Here is a 23,024-nt window from a genome sequence, read left to right as displayed (position 1 = left end):
ATTCTGTTTTGTAACCGGAGCCAAAAACAAAATCGCCATTTTATCGAAATGCAGTTGCGCACTCTGTTGGTTTTAAAAACAAGCTGTGACGTTCGCTTACGTCACGAGCACTCGGACCAATAGAAACGAGGCACTGTGCATTATCATCTCTTTGGTAAAAATCCGACTACCTCCATGAAAATTGAAGTACTTACGATAACTTGTTTTTTGTTTTTATTCATTTACTGAAGATATCAGCGTTAAGTATTGTAAATGTGGTTAATTTCGAACAAGTTTATATATCATTAGTGCCATCAAACCGTATAGAAGTTGTATCGCGAGTTCGGTTTGTATGGAAGAGTAACCATAATGGGTGCATGTCAATGCAAATGTTGTGTATCTCAAGAAGAAGATAAATCAAATTTATCCGCTTACGAAGCTCCTAGTTCGAGTCGAAGTAATAGTGTCCTAGGCATAAATACCACTTCACCTCTGAGCAGAGACCGAAGTAATTCCAGTTCGAAGAAGAAATCATACACTCCAAAATCTGTCGATAATCTCATCTTGCAGACGTTGAATATAATCGGAAAATTAGGCCTTTCTGGGTTAGTTTTTTTTTTAATCGTACAAGCTGCTAACGATAACCTATAATATGATTTTTGCACCGTACGAATGTTACTAATTTGTTATATATTTTAGTTATAATCAAGAACCTCCCGATGCATTGCAAAAGTTACATATCATCGGTGATCAAGAAGAAGGCTGGTTACAAATAATCATATCGATGATTAACATAGTCCCAGTAGACGATCCGCTCGGTCCAGCTGTTATAACCGTAGTTCTAGACGACTGTCCTTTACCTAATAAAGTGAGTTATTTCATAACGTCATCGTTCGTATACCGATTAATTACTCTTTTATCTCAGCAGCTTTCTACAATAGTACGCTTAATTTCTATTCTATTGTGATTATATAAAACTTGCGAGATTATAAACTCTTTTGTTTTTTCTCGTATTACGTATCGAAGGCTAATAGCTTCCGATTAAAACATTGTTTACTAAACATCATCGTTCGAATATGTTACGTAACCGCTTGTGTACGATTTTTACAGGATACCGTATTGAGACTTTCGAAAATGCTGAATTTATCGAAATACGCTTCGTATCGAATACGAAAAGCGGTCCATTACCATCGGAACATCTGCGTTATATTGGGAGTATTGGCGGAAAAACTACCCGGACCAAGTAGCGTTGCGATGTTGACACCTGGCACATTGGAATATTTAATTACCAACTTGGTGCGTGTGTTTGTTTTCCTCGTTATTATAATTATTATTGGTGAATTTGTTTCCCTCTAACGTACGTAGTACGGTAGAGATACGCGAACCTAATGGAACGATTTTCTTATCAATACTATCGCAAATACGACGACGCGATGACACTGAAATCAACATACTCTCGAGTAGTACCTCTAAATCAAACAAATAATCAATAGGTGGCGATATCACTTCGATTGCGAACCAATAAGGAAGTAGATACTAATTTCGGCCGTGTTCTAAATGATTTGTCAAATATCGAAATTCTTCGTTTCGCATTCTTTGATTCATTATCTAGCACTTGATTTTTACGTCAATGAACTAAATGTTTGATTTAGTCAAAATCAACGTCGTCGTACTGACAGACAGTGAAATCAAGTTGTAAACCGACTACGCGATGTTATTGAATAAACATTCTACTTTTACGAAAGACAATAATATAAACCAATCGGCGACACGATGGTTTGTTGATATTCGATTACGACGACGAATCATTATTCCGATTACGATTTGATAATTGTTACTCGTCTCGTAAGGTAAAAAGATCGATTCTTTTCTGCTTACTATTATTGCATTTTAGGAACTACTTTTTCGTAATTCGAGAAAAGAAAATTCCTTTGTAATTAATCGGTCTCATTATCGTATTCAATTTACTAATTATTCTTCTTAATATCGCGAGAAGAAAACTCATTGTGCTTGTTGTTTTCCTTTCGAGAAATATAATGAAGTAATTTCTGTTTACAGGATCATAAGAAGGTGGATCCAGTTATAACCCTGTTCTCTTTAATAGCTTTAGAGAAATTTGCGCAAATAAGTGAGTATTCCTATACAATGTATCAGCTGCACTTTATACTTGACTTTTTAAAATAAAAGAAAAGCGATAGCTTTTGATTAGCGATAACTCTCTTCGTTGTGTTTTATCGATAAAATGTTCGATTTAAATAACCCACCCTTTATTTTACGAATTTTTGTCGAATTAATACCTTTATTTATCGATTTTAGTTCCCAGTCTCGATCGTTTTTATTAGTATAATTGGATAAACACTATGAGAAATTGTGTATTAGATTAATGAGATTATCTTTCCATTGATCGCCAGCACGTTTATTGCGACTTATTATTCCGGAGACGTGGTATTTCAATTTCGTATTTTGATTGTATCAAATGAAGCGCGAAGTTTAATCGGGGTCTCGTTATTCCCTTTCGACGATAGAAGTATGATACAATTCCATTGATATCGAATCGTAATTCGTGAATGATCCTAAATTATTCGTTTTATCATCGAGTGATCGTATAGATTGTAAAATTTTTAAATGGGTCAGATAACGCCATTGTTTGTGTGCTGATTTTGTACCTTCGGGATGATTCAATCATCTTGGCGGGTTTCTGAAGATTTTCGTCTTAGAACGTGTGATTAGGAGAGGGATTAAGGGAATGCGAATGAGAAAATTCGATTGCGTTGGCAGGGCTTTAGTGCTCCCTTGCTTTTTAGAAACTAAAAGTCACTAACAAAAATCGACAATAAGAATTTTCAGAGCTTGGCTATTTGTTGACATTTTCCAAAAAAAAGTCATCACTTTTTTGCAAAAAAGCTCGTCTTTTAGACAAAAATTGCAACAAAAAAAATACTCATCTAAAAAAACTATTTTTTTCTAGAAATGCCAAAAATTGACCAAAAAAAAGCTCTAGCTCTACATTTTGCTACAATTGTTTGAATCTTAAATCTTGCTTTTTTGGCCAGAAAAAAATAAAAAATTGAAAAACATAAATTCTCACTTCTATGTATGTTCAAAATTGCGAAAAAATAACCAAAAAACCGCGTCTTTTTGCCAAAATTGTCACAAGACCCTCATTTTGTCAACATTTGAAAAAAAAAAGTTTTTATGAAAACGTTGCAAAAAGTCTCAACAATAATTGCTAGAAGGTAATCGCCAAAAAAATCTTTCTTTTTTCCTAAACATGCCAAAAATTACCTGCTAAAAAAATTGTTGTTTTTCTCAAAAAATTCCAAATTCTCAATTTTTTAAAATAATTGCTTCAAAGTCTCGCTTTTTTGCAAAAATTGCCTAAAGAGCTCTGTCTGTTGCTAAAATTGTCAACATTTTGTTTCTTTTTCCAAGAAATGCCAAAAAATTTTGCTACGTACAAAACTGTCAAAGAATTACTCAAAAGCCTTATTTCTTTTCTAAAATTGTCAAAGCTTCAATTTTAGCCAAATTTTTTCAAAAACAGACACTTCTTTACAAAAATGTTGCTGGAAAGTCTCACTTTATTGGGGGGGTTTTCAACAAAAACTGCAAAAAATCATGTAATAAAAAAAACTTGGTTTTTTCCTCAAAAATGCCAGAAAGTTCCTCATTTTAACGAAATTTTCCAAAAAACTTTTGTTTTTTTTGCAAAAATTTCAAAAACTAATTTTTTTCAAAAAGATTTAAAGAAGCTCACCTTTTTTTTTTACTAAAAATTACTGAAAAATTGCCTTTTTTCTCCAGAAAATTTTCAAAAATCAAAAAATGCTTCAATGCTTTTTTGATTTTTTTTTCACCAAAAAATGCCAAAATTTTTCACTTTTATGTACAAAATTGCCAAAGAAATGTCCAAGACCCTTGATTTCTTGCTAAAATTGTCAAAACATCGCTTCTTGTCAACATTTTTTGAACAAAACGTCACCTTTTTACAAAAATTTGCAATAAAAAAATTTTACCTTTTTCTACAAAAATTTGCTAAAAAGTTGCTAAAAAAACTTGTTAGTTGTTTTTCCTCAAATTACCAAAAATTACTGAAAAGTTGTCGTTCTTTTGAAAAAAATTCCAAAAAGTTTCAATTTTTTCCCAAAAATTACTTAAAAAGCTCTGCTTTTTGCTAAAATTTTCAAAATGTTTTTTTTTTGACAGAAAATTCCTAAAATTCTTACTTTTTTGTTCAAAATTGCGAAAGAATTGTCAAGAAACCTTGCTTTTTTTTACTAAAATTGTCGGTCTATAGTTACTTTTGTACAAAAAAAGTTACAAAAAAATTTATTTTTCCGCAAAAATTGCAATTAAATATTTGCAAAAAAAAAACAAAAAAAATCCAAAAAAATTCTCGAAAAGTTTTATGGTTTTTGCCAAAAATTACTAATTCTTCCAAAAAATAAAAAACTACCGAAAATTTATCGTTTTTTTTTTTGCAAAAAATTCTAAGTCATAATTTTTTTGAAAATTACAATATAAATGTCTAAAATTTCCAAAGAAGCCAAATTTTTAGTCTCACTTTTTTGGGGTTTTCAACAAAAAATGCAAAAAAATCATGTAATAAAGAAACTTGTATTTTTTTGCAAAAATTTCAAAAACCAATTTTTTTTCAAATAGATTTTGAAAAGTTTGCCTTTTTTTAAATCAAAATTTACTGAAAAATTGCTTTTTTCCCCAGAAAATTTTCAAAAATCAATAAAAAAATAATGCTTCAATGTTTTGCTTTTTTTTGTATCAAAAAATGCCAAAAATTTTTACTTTCATGTGCAAAATTGCCAAAGAGTTTCCCAAGGGCCTCAATTTGTTGCTAAAATTGTCAAAATGTCGCTTTTTGTCAACATTTTCTGAACAAAAGGTCGCCTTTTTACAAAAATTTGCAATAAATAAATCTTACTTTTTATTTCAAAAATTGCAAGAAAGTAATTGCTTAAAAAAACATGTTTTTTTCTACACAAAAAAAATCCAAAAAGTATCAATTTTTCCTAAAAGTAAAAAACTACCAAAAATTTGTTGTTTTTTTTGCAAAAAATTCCAAAGAATCCAAATTTTTAGTCTCACTTTTTGTCAACATTTTCCTAAAAAACCATTTTTTTTTGCAAAAATATTGTCAAAAATGCTTTGCTTTTTGCTACAATCATCAAAATCTCACTATTTTGTCAAAGATTTAGGATTTTATGTTCAATATATTATTTGTTTTTTTATTTTTTCTCTACATTAAAATGTTCTATTGACGTCTTGTAATTTTTTTGATTACTTTTTTGAACTTTTTGGTTGCAAAAGTTACCTTTTTTTTTTTTTTGGAACTGCGTTGGGCATACAAAGCTTTTCGGTGCGTTTCTATAATTTCAATCGATACTCCAAGGTATTGTTTAAAAGCAATATATGCTGAATCATCCTTCGTAAGGCTCAGGGACGTAGCGAAGTGGTTTTGCAGGGGGGGGGGCAAAGATCCTAAGATTCCCAACTAATTTGACTGAAAATTCCCAACTTATTCGACTGAAAATTCCCAAGTTGGATGAAAAAAGAGGGTATTCAAGTTACAAGTATGAGGGGATTGTATCACGACATTTTGTAGCCAAAAATTGTAACTTTGCCGACTATAATCAAAATTTTAACGTGCTGAACACTCTGGTATTAAAAATTTTGAAAAGCTAGTGGTTCTGTTCCGAAAGAAATGAAAAATTTGAATTTTTTATAAGCTTTGAATATTATGAGTATTTCTGAAACTTTTCTGTTCAATCTTCATATTTTTAAAATCGTTTAAAGCAGGCCCGAGCGAAGCGAGGGCAAAAGTTTTGGAAAATTTATGATTCGAAAAGTAGAATAACATCAATTTTAATAAAAGAATTCGGTTTTTGTAATCTCAACATTTTTCAAATTCAATCATAGATTTTTTTTAAATATTGTAACTTTGTAGATGAGAATCAATTTGGGCCGAGCGAAGCGAGGCCGAAAGCTTTAAAAAGTTTGTAGTTCGCAAAGTAGAACAACATCAATTTTAATGTAAGAATTCGGTTTTTCTGATCTCAACTTTCTTTTAATTTATCAATGGTTTTGTGAAATTCTTAGTGTGAAAAAAAGAACTAAATTGGCCCGAGTAAAGCAATGGCAAAAGTTTTGAAAAATATGTGACTTGAAATAGAAAAGTAGAACATCAATTTTAATAAAAGAATCAAGTTATTCTGGTCTCAATATTTTTCAAATTCAATCATACGTTTCTTGAAATTGTAACTTAGTAGAAGAGAATCAAATTGGCACAAGCGAATCGAGGCTAAAAACTTTGGAAAAATTGTAATTCAAAGAAAAAATTCGGTTTTTCTCATCTCAACTTTTTAAGAAATTCATTAATAGTTTCTTGAAATTTCCAAGTGTGAAAAAAAACAAATTGGCCCGAGCGAAGCGAGGGCAAAATTTTTTGAAAAAATGTGAATTTTAGTTGGCAAAATCATAAATTTAGAAACTGGTTTGGCTTCAAAAGTTGGGAAAGTTTTCAACTTTGATGATTGTAAAAAATTTTAATATTTGAAAACTCCAAAACTAAAATACTTACTGTCGGAATTTTTGTATTTTCCCAACTTTCTTGCATTTCTCACAATTTCCCAACTTTTCCCAACTTTCACGAAACACTGGGGGGGGCAAGCTGCCCCCCCTAGCCCCCCCTTCGCTACGCCCCTGGTAAGGCTTCCCTCGTGTAGATAGGCTGCAACTTTGGTACTACAATGAGCTTTGTGAAAACCCTACGAAGGCCACACTGCTAAAATAAGATCACAGATCTTGTAGGAAAACTCCTACAAGATGAACCCCAATTTTTATTCGTTTTCATTATTCCATATATGATTATTTTCGACATTCATCGTTAATAATTTAAACGTTCCTCGATGAATAATATACTTTTGCTTTTGTTTCAGCTGAAAACAAGATAGTAATTAAGAATTACCTGGACAACGATCCGAAAAACCCGTTATTAGTATTAGAAAATTTAGTTAAATCTGAAAACTACGTCGAAGCTCAAGCTGGATTTTGCGCCAGGTGGCTTCTAGACAACATATGTAAGTTCACTTGCCATCTAATTATATGTACAAAATATCAATCTCATCGCTTCGTTCTTTTAATAATAATCGATATTTTACTCGTAGTTCCTTACAAAGGAAGGAAATATTCGTACTTGACTGCTGATAATAATAAACTGAACGCTATGCTTAATACAAGAGACACCAGCGAATACTTGAAACTGTCACCGGATGGAATCGAAGTACGTATATTGATCCAGTATTTTGACAAATCGTCAATTATCCATCATTCATCAACCGTTAATAATATTGTTGGAATTTTAGGCGAGATGTGACGCATATCTATTCGAAAGTGTTCGATGTACGTTCCAAATAAATCACGGAATTTGGTATTACGAAGCAACCATACTGAGCAGCGGTGTTATGCAGATTGGTTGGGCTACGATAAATTCGATATTTAGGAATCATGTTAGTAGTAATTCTGATCATTTCGCTGTTTGGATTCTCAATCGTTGTTAAATATTAATTCGAGTTACAATTACGTATTTTTAGGAGGGTTATGGAATAGGCGACGATGAACATTCCATATCTTACGACGGATGCAGACAGCAATTATGGTATACAGCTTTAAACGAAGCTATCGATACGAGACCTCCTTGGCAACCCGGAGATGTTGTGGGATGCTTGATTAATGTACCTGAAGAATACGTTTCGTTCTATTTGAACGGACATTTGGTTACTAAAAATAGCCAGTTGTTTACTACTGCAAGGTATTGATCGATTGAGCGTTCAGATGATTTTCAAAAACGTTGTGTTTCGTAATCATTGCAACTAATGGTGATTTTACAGGTGTGGATTCTTTGCTGCCGCTAGTTTCATGACATTTCAACATTGTAGATTTAATTTCGGCCATAAACCGTTCAAGTATCCGCCTTTAGATGTTAATTTTTCAACGTTCAACGATCACGGTTGTCTTTCAGAAAGTGAACGTTTAGTTTTACCTAGGTACGTCTCAAGAGATCGTAATTTTAACGAAATGGGATTATAATCTGCGAGATTAATCCTCGATTGGTTTCTTTTTCCAGACATGTACAGTTTAAACAAATTCAGAACCTTAGTATATTAGAAGATTCCTGTACGCTGTGTTTCGATAACAAAGCTACAGTTTTATTAGAACCGTGTCGGCATAGGTAACCTGAAAACTTCTCTTCGATTACAGGTCGATCTTTCGAATACATTGTAATCGATCGTTATTATTTTACAGTGGATTCTGCCTCCAGTGCTCGAAACAATTGACTCGATGCCCTGTTTGTCGAACCGAAATCGACGAAGTGACTGAAGACGAAACTTTAATTAATATTTAGGATAGGATAGGATAATTATTACACGCGGTTTAATTCATCGTGTTTCATATCATTGTGATAATTTTAGGCGTATTTATTATGCATTTTACAATCAAATTTTTTTTTCTTCGGCCCCTTATGTATATTTTTTTCCCTTTCGTATGTTTGTCTTTGTACTATAATCGTGTTATGTATATTTTTTCGTTCGTTTTGTTCGTTTTGTACGTTGAGTTTTAAAAAAGTAATTTGATTTTAGTAATGAAAAGGACGTATTATTTTCTCTTTTTTTTTTTTTTATTTAGCCAGCATCAGCATTTGAAAAATGTGCGTTACCATTTATGATATTTTATACGTGTATGTAAGTATTTTGTTATTGTTAATTTTTTTTGTATTACGATGTTGAATACGTGTACATGATGATTGATGATTGATACCGGTAACGTTTGACGTTCTTGAAAAAAAAAAAGAAGACTAGATTACACGCTGAAGGGTTATGTCGAGTATGAGAAATTTATATATCTAGTGCTAGTCATGATTCTCTTCGTTGAGTATATATGATATTTATTCGACAAAATCGTTTCACTATTGTAATACTCATGTGTGTACATTCCTTCGTGCAATATACCTACCCTATATACCTATAGTCAAATATATAAGTTGTAATATAATCTTAACACCGTATTCGGCTCAGAGAGTTTGTGTATATGTACAAAGTGTATTAAATTTTTTTCCCCCGATTCGAAGGCATATGGGTAGCTAGATTGAAATCTCGAGTATTAACCTGGTTATGGCCGCCAATTTAGCAAGGCTTATTGATAGCTAATAGCTTCATCATTACGTTTTTTCGTTTTTATCTTCTTTTTTCTTTTTTAAAAAAAATATACGATTAATTTATTTTTTAGTTATGCTATGGCATTTATTATGTTTTTCCAATTTCCATTTGTGTGTATGTGACTACATATAATATGAAGCATTGAATTGCTCCTCAGCTCTAATATTGTATTTTTTTTTCTCTTTTTTCTTTCGTATTAAATTATTAATATTATTTAAAAGAAAACGTGTCTTTGTAAGATTACCTATGATAAATGTTGCTTTTTATTTATTTATAATAAAATGCAATTATGTATCGAGCATTTCTAAAGGAAAAAGGTGGCTTGTAAACTATTGCCAGAGGATGTAGAGTAGATTTTACGGTAATGTTGAAGCGAGGTGTTTGGCCTGTCGTTGGATGTAAAATATGTACATTGATGATCTCGATTGAAAAATATTTTTGTATTGGAACCTTTTTAAAGATGATTGTTTTCGTCTGGATGCTTTTTCTTCGATATTTCAGGTATTTGCAATTATTTTTGACTATCTGTCATTATTATTGCGGTATGAGAAGTAGATTTTTTTACTAGTGAAAAGTGAAAATTCATGATGTTGATCGTTGGCGTCGTTGACCGTTGACTCAACGCATTATTTCAACGTTGTTGAGTTGAATGTTTTGTTTGAAGTTGAAACAACTTGCTTGGTGTAAAAGGCTCTTTTTCTGAGCAAACAGAACTTATCAGGTTGATTCTTGATAGGAAGGCGAAATAAATTTCAAATTTTCAGTCAAATCTGGAAATTAGTGAGTAAAAATGGCGATTTTTCGGATTAAACTTGAGCTATAAAGAATGACGGTGGACCCAAGTTCGTGTGGATTAGAAGAAATCCCTTTACGAAATATGTATCATAAAGTTTCAACTGATAGGATTGTTTTCTTTTTGGTAATGAGGTATGCTAGTTTTTTAAACTACTATTTCAGCTCTGTGTCTTTCTTTGAACTACTGATTGTTTTTTTGAATTTCAGAAGCTGTTGCCAGATAGGATTTTTTGAAATTTGACTCACAACGAAAGTAATCAGGTTCCAGTGAGTAGTTTGGAAACTCCTTAGGTCGTACAACTTCAACACCCTGAATCTGACGATGCCTATCTACATTCTAGATCCTGTATACTTGAATTTCAGGAAAAAATTAGCTGAATAATATCGTCCTGGAAGCTAAATGTTGATTGAAGCTCGGCTGAGCGATGGCCCGATGGTTTTGGTCGATTGGTTCCTTCAAATTTGAAGTACGTCCCATTTTTTGAGTAATACATAAATGATTAATGAACTAACAAAGGCAGCTTCAATTCAACACATGAAAAAAACAGCAGTAGCCTGGGCTTGGTGAACCTCTGGCCAATAATCGGCTTACTCAGTGACTGAAAAGGTGCTGCGAAGTTCGAACGCTTTAAAAAGAATGATATAAAAATGGTTGAAATTAACTAAAATCGATGGCAATCACCCACAATTTATGAAATTCAACTTTTAGTAAAATTGTTCATAAAATTCAAGAAAAAATGCATCAAAAAACCATGAAAGTGTTTAAAAATGATCAAAAATTGATTAAATGTTGGTAAAAATTATTAAAAAAGAATGAAAAAATGTTAGAAACATGTTAAATCGAATCGAACATCGCCCAATAAACCAATAAAATCGCTGAAAATTACCTACCAAAAAAAAAAAATCAAAAATATGAAATTTCAGTAAGTATTTGCCAAAAACGCATTTTTGGGCTCCCATTCCCATCTACATTATTCCCGAATTGATTGCACAAAATGTGGTCAAAAGTTTCGTTTTTTTTGTTTTTTTTTTTGACAACGCCAAAATTGCAGGAAAGGAAATCGACAGGTTTCTTTTGTCAAAGTTCCCGAAAAACTATAAATTTTCTTCTTACAAAAAATTTAAAAAACTAGGTATTCATTTTTATCTAACTGTTGTTGGAATTATCGAAATGACTGGTTCTGTTTCATCAAAATTGCCAAAAAATCTTGTTACATATTTGCCAAAATTACAGAAAATCCCTTCTTTTTTCATTTTTTGGTGAATTTTTCCAGAAAGTCTGCGGACAAAAGATACATTTTTTAAATCAAAATTACCAATAAAATCTTTATTTGCTAAAATTGCAAGAAATCCATATTTCTGGCAAAAGTTCTAAAAAATATCAACATTAAAAAAAAATCAAAAAGTCTTGCTTTCTGGTTGCCAAAAAATCCGTTTTTTTTCAATTTTTTGTGTCGAAATTGCAAAAAAAAGAGTTTTTTTTTAAAATCAAAATAATCAAAATGTACCTACAGAAAAATCATTACTTTGTAGTGTTTTATTTTTGCCAAAATATTGTGAAAAATCCTACTTTTTTGTAGAAGTTGTAAGATAAGCTTTTTTAAGAAAATCATTAGCTTTTGTTAATCGAAATTTTCAAGTTTTTATCAATGTCAGGTACCTATATTTATTTTTAAAAAAACAACATTTTTCTCCCAAAATAGAGAAAAGTTTTATTTTTTTGTAAAAGTTGTTGAAGTCACCCATTTGTTGTCAAAATTGCCAAAAGTCCTGTTTTTATTGCCAAATTGCAGAAAAAACTTTTTTTTTGGTCCAAAATTTCTAGAATTTCTTTTTTTTTGCCAAAATGTTGAAGATTTTACCTTTGTGTAAAAACTGTTAAATTAAAGGTATCCAATTTTTGTCGAAATTTCCAGAAAAAAGTTTTTTTTTTTCAAATATTAAAATTTTAAAGTTTTGTTTTTCCCTTAAATCAAAATTGTAAAGAAAAAAAACAAGTTGTCTTGCCAACTTTTTTGGTCAAAATTGCGAAAGAATTTTCTTCTTCATTGAAATTGTAAAAAATACTCTTTTTTGTGTGTATAATATGTAGGTATGTACATATTTCCAAAGAGCTTGTTTTCTCATTAGAAATTCCAAAAAATCCTTCTCTTCTTCAAATTTGCTGGAAAGTCTGCTTTTTTTTTGCCAAAATTCCAAAAGACATGTACCTACTTGTCATAATTTGCCTGAAAAGTTCTATTCTTATTTACCAGAATTTCAAAAAATCCTACTTCTTTAGGCTATTTGTCATCCAACTACTCCTGGGTAAAGAGATTAAGACAGACTTGAGTTGCCATTAAACACAACTGATATCTAATCCTCTTTGATTTCTTTCATCAGATGTAAGAAACTGAAGATTAATGAAACCTGAAGTGGCAATATAGAGATTTTCTAACTGAATCGAATCTTTTTTGCAAAGGAGCAGGAATCCAGTGAAGAATGTTAGTATATACTTATCACTCTGGTACCTAAATTTTTGGAATTTCATTCCATCTTATCTAAATTCATCTGTAATGTTATCAGGTGTTTTTTTGTTACAGAACAAAAATTGTTACTGTTCACAAAATCGTTCGATATTACAATGGGTAATTTAATTTTAAAATTTTTCAATTCCTATACCTTGCATTGTCGACTTCGTTCAACGTGGCTCCTTTTTTCTACGAAATACAATTTTGAAAATCTCGAATGGAAGGTTAGGTATATAGACGAAGATCTTGTGAATTCTGCTCAAGCAGTTTCAATATTTTGTGCTATCGTACTGTCAGATCAACCACAAATTTTCCTCAATTTTTCCCAACTTTGCGTAGCATGATTCGAATGTTGAAGAGTTTTTTTTTTTTTTACGACGAAGAAGTTGAGGATAGTAGGAAGTATCGTAATGATGATTCGTAGCTCGTAGGTACATTTTGAGTATTTAAAAAAAAAAGAAGGGAGTTCAACGTTGCTAGCTGTCTTATTGTTATTCAGCGTGAAATGAATCGATGTTGCGTTGATCATGATCCTGAAGTCTCAATAAAATGCTAAGTGCTGTAAAGTAAAAATTTCCATTTTTGTGATTGCAACACGGTAAATAAATACTATCGTTATTTACCTTGGATTGCAATGAAAATTCCGGCCATTTTCTTGGGATATTTAAACTTGTAAAGATGTCATGTTTAGTGACTTATTTCATCAATCTGCTGGTGAATGGTTCTCTCAGTAGTCAGTTCTTAGAACTTAGAACAGATGTTGCTGCAGCTTACAGCTTACAAAAATACAAATTGTTGTTGAAATATTAAATTGTACCTATGTAGTAACATTGAATGTGGATTAATAATTCGCAATAAAATGAAATTACTGATTGAGAAAATAATTCCAGAAAATCTTCTCTTTGTTACTCGTCCTTAATTATTCAATTTTGATTAATGATTGATTGAAATGAATAGGTAGTCAATCTCAATTATTTTACTCGCAGTCGCAAATTTCATTTAATTTAGGCCCAGGGTCGGGATGAATCACTGAAAATTTATGGAATTTAGCGTTTATTTCATAGAGGAAACTGGAAGCTGGGAACTGGGAACTTGGGAAGTCATTTTTTTCAAGTTCAATCTAATAATAATATTATTAACATTAACAATTGACAAAAAAATGACAAATAATTTATAAAATTACTCCCGTTGTCCCGTTCAATTCAGAAAATTCAGTGAAAAAAGAATAATGATTTGCGATTTTTGTAAAAAAATAAAAATTGAATTGATCATTTGAAATGATGTTGTTCAACAAACATGTTGATCGAAAAATGTTGTTTATCCAGATTGCCCGCTTGTTGAATTTTGTCCAACGTGAAAAATGATTTCACAATTTTTAGTTCACATCTCTCTCTAATATCAAAATTAAATATTTATTTCTTCGTAATTCATATTTTTCTAACGATATTTAATAATTTCATTCGAAAATATTTCGTTTTCTTAGAAAAAAAATGAAAATTCTCAAAACATGTAAACATTGTTTACTGGCTCTACTTCATTCGTGTAAACGTGCCTTCTGTTTACTGGATTTCAAAGAAACAAAGAAAATGGACTCTTTCGTTGGCGGTACGCACATACTCGTAGCTTAAATTTCGCGTTTAATTTTCTTAAAATTTTCGTACTCGATGAAACGTAAACGACAAATAAGTAAGTTAATAAGTACTAACTAATCGTATACTCGAATCGGCGCGTAAATTTATCCAAAATTAGCCTCGTAATCGAAATTCGTGACTTGGGTGAAAAAACGCTACGCCGTTGTGAATTTCCGTTTAAACGCCATTTCACAAAGTATCGTTTATAGGAACGGACGAGGTTGCAGGGTACTTCCTTTATCATGGCGGTTTAGTTAGGTTTTGTTGAATGTCGCGTTATACTCGAATTTGTAAAAATTTTTTGTATTTTGCGTTTATATTGTAGACAATTTAGTGTTAAACGATGGAAAATAACGAGAAAGATGACGGTAAGACATATTCACGTTGATTACTTACGCTTTATATTCGTAAATGGTGATTTCTTATCACACCCATGCTTTTTAATACGAAAACTTCCTGTGGCGTTGAGCGTTTTATTGCGTTTTAATTTTAATTCTGTAACAGAGCTCGCAGCTTAGGTGAGATTTACCCCAAGTATCCGATTAACCGGCTCGTAAATCATCGCTTTTCTGCAGCACACTTCGCCATAGTATTCGGCGTACCATTGCCATTCGTCTGTGGTCGTCGTTGTATTATTATTACTACATAGAATGAATATCCTGCGATAGACGAGTAAACGAGAAAGAATCGCTGTTTTGGTAATTCGTTCTGGTTATGGTGTTCGAAAACTCGCCCTGTTTGGCTGTTTCCAGTGCAGTAGATATTCCTAAAGTCTACGAGTTGTATTCGGTAAACTAGAGTTATTTCGGCGGTACTGGTACTTTTCGTCATCTGTCGATGTGCGATGAACTTCGTACCTTCGAATACACGAGCCGAGCCGTTTAATCATTGGGTTTTTTCGACGGTGTATATCGTAACGTTTCGTCGAAGCACGAATTTTCACGTCGTAAACGTTGTTTATATGCGGTTGTTTATTGATTTGTGTACGGCTTAGTATGTATCGAGATGCTCGATTGCATCATGTAAACAATCGCTACACGATCGAAGGTATTTGGCGGTATTTTATGGAAATCATCTTCGAACACGTTGGCCGCTTCGTACTTCGTAAATCCAATTCGAAGGTAGATTTTGGCTTGCATCGAGGAGCGAACAACGAACCCGGTTAGATTGGGTGGTTTGGGCGCGTGCAGCAGCGACGTTGCCAAATACGACGTTTCCGAAGGGTGTGAACGAAACATGGAAGACTCGCCGCTCGTCGACAGAGTACATACATTTTCAAAAGAACGCATCGTTGTCAAGTATCCGAAAATGCACCCTTCTTGCATTTGCGATCCGAATCGAGCTGGAGAGGAGATTTTTCGTCGTGTGCAAATGTGCAACGGGTTATGAAAGAAGAGCGAGATAGATGCTGCATGGTTTTTTCCTTCCTCTGAACACACAGACTCGACTGCGAGGCGCGCCCATTGTTAAATTTCACCCTCAGCATCCCTGCGTGTCCATCTGTGTGCGTTTTTCTACGTATACGTATAGTACGGTACGTTGCCAGAGCCGTATCTGGTCACCCTTCGTGCTCGGTTACTTTCCCTTTTTTTTTGTGACGCGGCGCGGACGCTTGAACGGTAAAATCGATCGATATTCTGCGGAAGTTCAAGTGCACTTTTTTCCTGCCCATCAACGCCGCCATCACCGCGTATTTCAAATACTACGCAATTCCTTTACACGAGCAAAAGCCTGCTTTTCAGTTTCGCTCTCTTTTGGCTCGAGCTCTTTGGCCGAGTACGATTATTTTCCAGCGATCGAGCCAGAGTCGCAGCAGCCGTTTTAATATGTAAACCCACAACACGCGGTCGCCTCGACTACATCCGCAACCAACTCGAAGACCATCATTTCCAAGAAGAAGGCTCCAACTCCCTCGACTAGATTAACGGTTACGTATAATAATGCCACCACCGCTGGCACAGGCACAGGCAGAGGCACAACACACTCGTACAACGTGTATCTTCGCTGGAATTCCAACTATTTGACGCGCCGCTGCGACCGCCACCGCTGCTCTCTCGACGAGAAGGCGAAGGCGCGTCCGTCGTGAACCATACATCGTAGTGTTAACCATGTTGTTCAAAGACCCAGCAACCAACGTACTCGTAGCCGACGATTCTCTTCTCCGTCCTTATAATTCCCAACATTCATCGCGGTTCTGCGCTCTCCGGTCTTCGGCGGCGCTGCTGGAGTGGAGTTCTTTTAGTGGAGTGGAAATTCTAGATCTGGAATTCGGTTCACAGCCGCAGCCACGACGCGATGACGAGCTGAAAAAAATCTATGAATAACGGACAACCACGTCCCGTCCGCCACACCAACCAAACGGCCCTGTTAGTGGAGGGGGGCTCGATGTCGAGTTAACCAGTATCACATAATGAACCGTGCACCTGCTCGTATTAAACGCGTTCGTTCGCTCAGGCTCGACTCGACTCGACTCCAACTTCGAAGCCCGCGTTCGTTTCGTTTGAACAACTGGTTTGGTTTCGTTTACCCAACACAACAGAACACGGACCGCGTTGTGTAAATTTTTCACAGAATCGATACATCCCTCCCCCCTCTCCCTTTCCTATGCCTTCACCATTACTTCGAAGTGTGAACAATGAGAGTGAATTCTGCTGATGTGAGAAATGAGAATGCTGCTGATCTACGAGCTGCGGTAGTAATTGTTTGGGGGTATTTATTTATTTTTTTTGTAAAATTTGGCTCTTTTTTGAACTTTGTGATTTGAATTCTATCTGAAAATGTTGTAGGGTAAAATCTGACCTCACAGACATGGAATTCGGTCACTTGAAAAGTGACTTAAGTCACTTATTTCACTTGCAAGTCACTTTTGTCACTATTTCGGCAAAAATGGCCAAAAAAAGTGACCAAAGATATGACGTATAAAAAAGAAAAAGTACAAAATTCTAGGAAATGATCAATATTTTATTTTTCATGAAAATCCTTCAGAATCATCATTTAAAAAAAAATTGAAAATCAATTGTTCAACATGAAATTGAAAAAATGGGAGACGATGTGATTGGATAGAACCGATATTTTCTAAACCGTGCAAAGTTAGATCGAAAGATCAGGTAAAAATCTTATCACCTGTCAAAATTTCAAGTGCTAACGTGCCTTTTTCGATTTTTGGTGAATTTTTGAAAATCAAATTTAGGCCAAAAATGAGAGGGAAAATGATACTTTTTTTATGAAAAAAGGTTACTAAAGTTGCTTTTTTTTTTTTGAAAAATATTGTTGGAATGCCTGAAATCGAGTCTAAAGCAGCTCGTTGGATTTCCGGTACTGGTTGGGCTCGGAATACCTTTCTCGAAGCTGTCCAGAAGTTTCGCTTTTTTGTATGTAAGAAATCCTTCGTTTTGCTGCTAAAATTGTTTCAGTCTCAAGATTTTTGTCCAAAAATTGTTTTTTACTTGCCAGAAATTGCTACGAGTATAATTGTCAACTTGGTTAACGAAAATCACCACAAGGTCTCGCTTTTTTCTATCAGAACGTTGCAAATAGTTCAACTTTCTATTTCAATTTGTACTTCCTAATGTAAGGATTTTTTCAGTGATTTTTTTTTATTGTTTTTGGTTTTTTTTTCTGCCAAGTACTGAAAAAAAGTCGCGAAAAGTCGCGATTTTTGAATATCAAATTTTGGTAGACATCATGGAAAAATCAAAATTTTACAAAATTGATTGAGAAAGCTGAAATTTGGGATGTGCTCTATTTTCGACACGCCAAATCGATTGGATACTGTTTCAACCCGTTTTGGCCAGTTCTGGAGCCTCCAGCAGATTTTTGAAACTCGAAGTTTCCCAAAATTTCATAAAATGGAGATGGAAAGCCGAAATTCATTTTGCTAACTAATTTCAATACGCTACGAAGTCGACTGCAGGTGGATTTGAAGTCGTTTAGGGGCCTCTAGCAACTTTTTGAAAATTACTGGAGTCACCAGATGTTTGAAATTTTATCAAATGGAGTTAGCAAGCTGAAATTTACTTCGCAAACTAATTTTAATATTATATGAAGTCGACTGCATGGTGGTTTCAAATGTTTTTGAAGCTTCCAGCTACTTTTTGGAGATTTCAATTTTCCGAAAAACTCCATACAATCTTTCAAAAAGTTACTGGAGGCTCCAATACGACTTTAAACCCACCAACAGTCGACTTCGTAGCGTATTGATATTAGTTTACAGAATAATTTCAGCTTTCCAACTCCATTTGATGAAATTTTGTGGGAATTTCGAGTTTAAAAAATCTGCTGGAGGCTCCAGAACTGCTCAAAACGAGTTGAGATAGTTTCCAATCGATTTGGCGTCTCGAAAATAGGATAAATCCCAAATTTCAGCTTTCTTGGTCAATTTGGTAAAATTTTGATTTTTTCCCTCATACTTGGCCTAGATTTGAATTTCAAAAATTCACCAAAAATCGAAAAAGGCACTTTGGCACTTTGGACGGGTGAAATTTTCGCCTGATCTTTCGATCTACCTTTGTACAGTTTAAAAAATGTCGTGCAAGCTTTATGTTGGAACGCAAAATCTGTTAATTTGGGCTGACCTGTCAATCAAAATGGCCGCCATTTTGTAAGTAGTGCCACTTTTTTTGAGTACAAGGGCTAGAAATGTTTCTTAGGACTCCCCCTTTAAGAAAACAGTTGTCCCGGTGGATCGACGCGGGGGGGGGGGGGTGTAATAGATCCTTATGCAGGCTCTCCGACTAACAATATATACTTTGCTCTCATTTCTCAAATTTTTGGTCACTTTTTTGTTATTTTTCAGTCACTAAAGTCACTAAAAAAAATTAAGTAGTTGATTTCATGCCTGATCTCACGAGTGAGAAAATTTTTCCCCTCCCTTCCCCGCAATTGAACAGAAGCTGGGAACCATTGATCGATGTGTTCATTTACTCTCACGTCTGGACGTCTGGATTTGATTTGGTGCTGGATTGGATTATTGACTCGTACATTTTCTTCTATTCACCTCCCAGTGAGCATCTCACCTGCAGCCCTCTAGTTTGAGAAACGTTATTTTTAAATTTGAGGTAAAATCTTGAAAAACCTGGTTCGTCAGAAACTTTTCGATCAAGAGAAATAGGATTTTGAGTTCAGAATGAGAAGTAGTCGAAGAAATGGACCATTTTTGAGCGAAACGTAAATCAACGAAATGTGCACGTACATGAATTTTGAATTGCCTGGTTTTTGAAACGACGTGTCATTAACATTTTGCTTCGATTTCGAAACTTTGATAACGCTGAAAGAAGAGGAGAAAAAAAGAGAGGAAACAAAATGAAAACAAAACATCCCAGAATTCAAAACACGTTTGAACGATGATAAAACTGGCAAATCAGTTCAAGATAACGTTACATTTTTGACACCATTAGTACTCGTATAGTACCGAACATCGTGTCTGCGTTTTGCGTCTTTTTCGTCGTCGTATTTTACAATATCATCTTTCGTTGAAAAGCCACCGTAAGACAGACGACTACTGGCAATAGTATTTTATAATAACAAAGGGGGAACCAGCTCGTAAGTTCTCATATTCGTACGTACTAAAATTGGTTAAATTACGAGTCGGTTAAAGAGATGGCAGATATGTATATTTTCCTACATCTAACTGTGTTACGTTATGTGAAACACTTACACACGTAAATAGCTGTGAAGATGAGACGAAGAAATATCATCATTGATAAGATATTTTTTTTGATGATGGTATTTTATCGCACGCATTTCTATAGACGTTCTTATCTCGTCGTCGTTCACAGCGTGTGTATTTGTATACATGTATTTTTTTCTCTCTCTCGAGTCTAATGTATTCCGAATATTAATGATGAAACGCTCCTTTTCGACGTGCCTGTGTTGCTACTAGTGATATACATACAAGGTGTCCCGTTGAATGTTTGTCGAATTGATGGTTTGAAATGTCGTAAGGGAAAATTCCAAGTTTTGGATTCAATTTTTCGATTTTTGGTGAATTTTAAGCTTCAAATTTAGTCTTGATTTTGATGAATAGTAGTCTTTGAATTTGAAAAATTTCAAGTGAAAAACTGTAATTTGGATATGTTTTGAGTAGTTTCGAAGCTCCTCAGCACATTTTGTGAATTTTTTATTCAATTTTTTTTTTTTTTTTTTTTTTGAAAACTGAATAATCTTGAAAAATTAATCGATTTGTGTGCTTCATTTTCATTACAATTTACAAATTTTTCTTGAGAAAAATGAATCAACAATTGAGAGATGAAATTCAGTTTTTGGAATTTTACTTGAGGATGCATTTTTGGGCTGCAAAAGTCAAAAGAGCGGCGAATAAGACGTGGTGATCTTGATCAAAAGTTGAGCAAAAATGGTGAAAAATTGAAAATTCTGAAGACCTGAAATATTTTTGAGTACAAGTACGAGAGTTATTCATTTTTGAAAAAAGATAGTCAATTTTTTACGAAATGAATTTGAAATTTATTCCAACACTTGTTTTTTGAAAAACTAAAAGATTTGTCAATGTTTCAAATTACTAGAAACCACCATCAATCGATCAACAAATGAGAATTAAAATTCAGCTCCTGAAATTTTATCCGAGGGTTCATTTTTGGGTTTTTGCAAGTGATAAAAGTTGTGTAACAGTGGCAAATTCGATCAAAATTTGAGAGAAAATTAATTATACAAATTACAAAATTTGAAGATTTTTGAAGTCTTTTTGTGTGAAATTCCAAAAATGATACATTTGATCTTGTTGATAATTTGGGGGGGGGGGGGGTCGAATTAAAGTTACCAGAAGCAGTAGTAATTTTTTGAATGAAGGGAAAAACAACTTTCTCTGAATGCCTTTTCAACGGTTCTTTAGACTGATCAAAAAATTGATCAACCCAAATGTATTGAAAGTGAATTTCATTCAAAGTTTTTGCTTGATTTTATTTTTTTTTAAACTGGAAAATCTAAAAATTTGCAAAGGTTTTTAAACTGTTGAAAACTACTACCAATTGATTCATGTGCTTCGTTCTGATATTGAGATTTTGAATTTGTTTATTATGAGAAATGGTTCAACAAAATTGAAGAATGAAATTATTCATCTCTTGAATCATCTTCTCTCAAGGATACATTTTTGGGTCTTGAAAGGTAGTAAAAGAGGTGAAAAAAGTGGAGATTTCAACTAAAAATTTCGGGAGAAAGTAGTAAAAAAATTGAGAAATTCAATTATGTATTCATTTTTGGAAAATGACTGCCATTTTTTCATAAGGTGGCTAAATTAAAAATTTGTTGTGTAGTAACATAATTTTTTTGGAGGGGGAGGGAGAGAAGGGTTAAATTGAGTTTTTCCAAAGTTTTTTTGGAAATTTATTTCTTTTTGCTAAAAAATAACTCAAATTCTTGCTTTACAAAAAAAATTGGTTGAAAATTTCATTTTTTCCCTAGATTTTTTCTCTCAAAACCGTAAGTTGCAATTTTTTTTTGGCAAAAATAGCGAAAAAATATAATTTTTTTACAAAACTGTCAAAGTCGTGTTTTTTTCAGAAATTGCCGAAGTCCAAGTCTTGTTTTTTTGTCAGAAATTGAAAGAAATATCTCTTTTCAGTAAAATAGTTGATAAAGTTCGCTTTTTTCCAAAATTCCAAAATTTGTCCAGAAATTCGTTTTTTTGACAGATATTGCCAAAAAGTTGCAAAATAGTCCAACTTTTTATCTTGAAAAACAGAATTTGAAATGTTATGTTTTCTTTTGCCATTTTTTTCTACACGTTAAAAATGTCTTGCTCACGTTTTGTTACCTTTTCCAAGTTATTTTGGTTACTCGAAAATGGAGTACGTGGTGAAGAATTGGAAACATTTTTGAGTAAAATTGCAAAAATTATTCGTTTTTGAAAAATGACTGGCAATTGTTTATGAATTGGCCGAATTGAAAATTTTTTTCAGACGTTTCATTTTATTGATTTTTTATGAAGCCCTGATGGGTTGAATTGAGGTTCCAAATCTCTTATCCTCTCCCCCCCCCCCTCCAATAACCGTTTGCGAATGTATTTTTGATTTTTTTTTTCTGGTCAAAAAAATTGATCAAAAATTTGATTTGCGTTGCACAAGTTTGTTCGGTGATTTCAAAAACACACCCCCATTCTGCACATCTTTGTGCTCCTGCCTTCTCCCAATTCTCAAAAATAAGTGTTGAAAATTCGAATAAGAATGAGAGTATACAATTTCGTTAGAAGAGTGGCGCAGGATGAAATAAATTGACTCGAAGAGCTCAAATATCGAGGTATTTTCTATTACATATTATATTTATAGCTGAACTTGAATCTGAATTGTAGTGGAAGTTTATTGAGACACCTTATGTAAAATGTATATTGTATATGACACATTTCTGTTGGTATACTACGTACTCGTATGTGGATACATTACGAGTCCTCCCACTCCTACCATCCTGCTACTACCCTTACTGCCTCATAGCATGGAATGCGTATCCCTTAGTTCGCTACAACGTTTTATACAGATTAACCCTTACACATTAGGTACGCATATGCGTAGAATGCTATGTAACTTTTATCCTCTCTGTATAGGTATTTATGTTTCACCTACCTACGCTTACGTCTGCCCCAGCCTACGATGATGCTGCAGGAAGAGTATATATAGCGAACGCGGCGGCGGTGGTGGTTTGAAAGTAGGAAAAAATTGCACCCCCTATCGCGCGTAAACGTAACCATCGACGAAGGTGTAAGGGATTAGCAGGGGGCAACGGTAGGCCCATCATCATCGTTGTGTGTGCGTTGCTCTCTGCTTCGCCTCTCTCATCCAATCCATCCGTGTGCTATACATTGCTCTTTCTCTTTCTCTGCTCGCAATCGATTAACCTGTCAATTCGACGAACGGAGTAAATTAATCGTCCGC

At 33.6% G+C, this 23,024-nt stretch overlaps 2 protein-coding genes and 1 long non-coding RNA gene across 4 annotated transcripts in view; all 3 read left to right on the top strand.

The window, feature by feature from the left end:
* Window positions 1–149: 149 nt before the first annotated feature.
* LOC135845337 (RING finger and SPRY domain-containing protein 1-like) lies at window positions 150–9,510 on the top strand. Its single transcript, XM_065363826.1, has 11 exons — window positions 150–584; window positions 679–847; window positions 1,090–1,275; window positions 2,038–2,107; window positions 6,933–7,073; window positions 7,161–7,276; window positions 7,359–7,502; window positions 7,587–7,804; window positions 7,884–8,039; window positions 8,120–8,224; window positions 8,299–9,510. The coding sequence occupies exons 1-11, from the start codon at window positions 349–351 to the stop codon at window positions 8,396–8,398; spliced, it is 1,641 nt and encodes a 546-aa protein (XP_065219898.1). The 5' UTR covers window positions 150–348; the 3' UTR covers window positions 8,399–9,510.
* A 323-nt stretch (window positions 9,511–9,833) lies between these two features.
* Window positions 9,834–13,348, top strand: LOC135845342 (uncharacterized). The gene is made up of 4 exons (XR_010558728.1): window positions 9,834–10,136; window positions 10,212–10,471; window positions 12,387–12,487; window positions 12,587–13,348. It is a non-coding gene; the product is annotated as an uncharacterized LOC135845342 (long non-coding RNA).
* A 756-nt stretch (window positions 13,349–14,104) lies between these two features.
* The window catches only part of LOC135843417 (serine/threonine-protein phosphatase 4 regulatory subunit 1-like), a 68,425-nt gene continuing 59,505 nt past the window's right edge, over window positions 14,105–23,024 (top strand). The window contains exon 1 of one of the 2 annotated variants that reach the window (XM_065361294.1): window positions 14,105–14,513. In XM_065361294.1, coding sequence (XP_065217366.1) covers window positions 14,489–14,513 — 25 coding nt within the window. In that variant the 5' untranslated portion in view covers window positions 14,105–14,488. The remainder of the gene's footprint in view (window positions 14,514–23,024) is intronic. The other variant, XM_065361295.1, reaches the window with a different exon arrangement.

Source organism: Planococcus citri, chromosome 4 (assembly GCF_950023065.1).
Source record: "Planococcus citri chromosome 4, ihPlaCitr1.1, whole genome shotgun sequence".
Taxonomy (NCBI): Eukaryota; Metazoa; Arthropoda; class Insecta; order Hemiptera; family Pseudococcidae; genus Planococcus; species Planococcus citri.
This window is presented reverse-complemented; position numbering and strand designations above follow the sequence as displayed.

Excerpts from the sequence above, each read along its gene's own strand:
- LOC135845337 (XM_065363826.1), top strand. The coding sequence starts at position 349 with ATGGGTGCATGTCAATGCAAATGTTGTGTATCTCAAGAAGAAGATAAA. Across the intron at positions 1,276-2,037 it reads AATATTTAATTACCAACTTG|GATCATAAGAAGGTGGATCC; the intron begins GTGCGTGTGTTT and ends TTCTGTTTACAG. Across the intron at positions 7,074-7,160 it reads GTGGCTTCTAGACAACATAT|TTCCTTACAAAGGAAGGAAA; the intron begins GTAAGTTCACTT and ends TTTTACTCGTAG.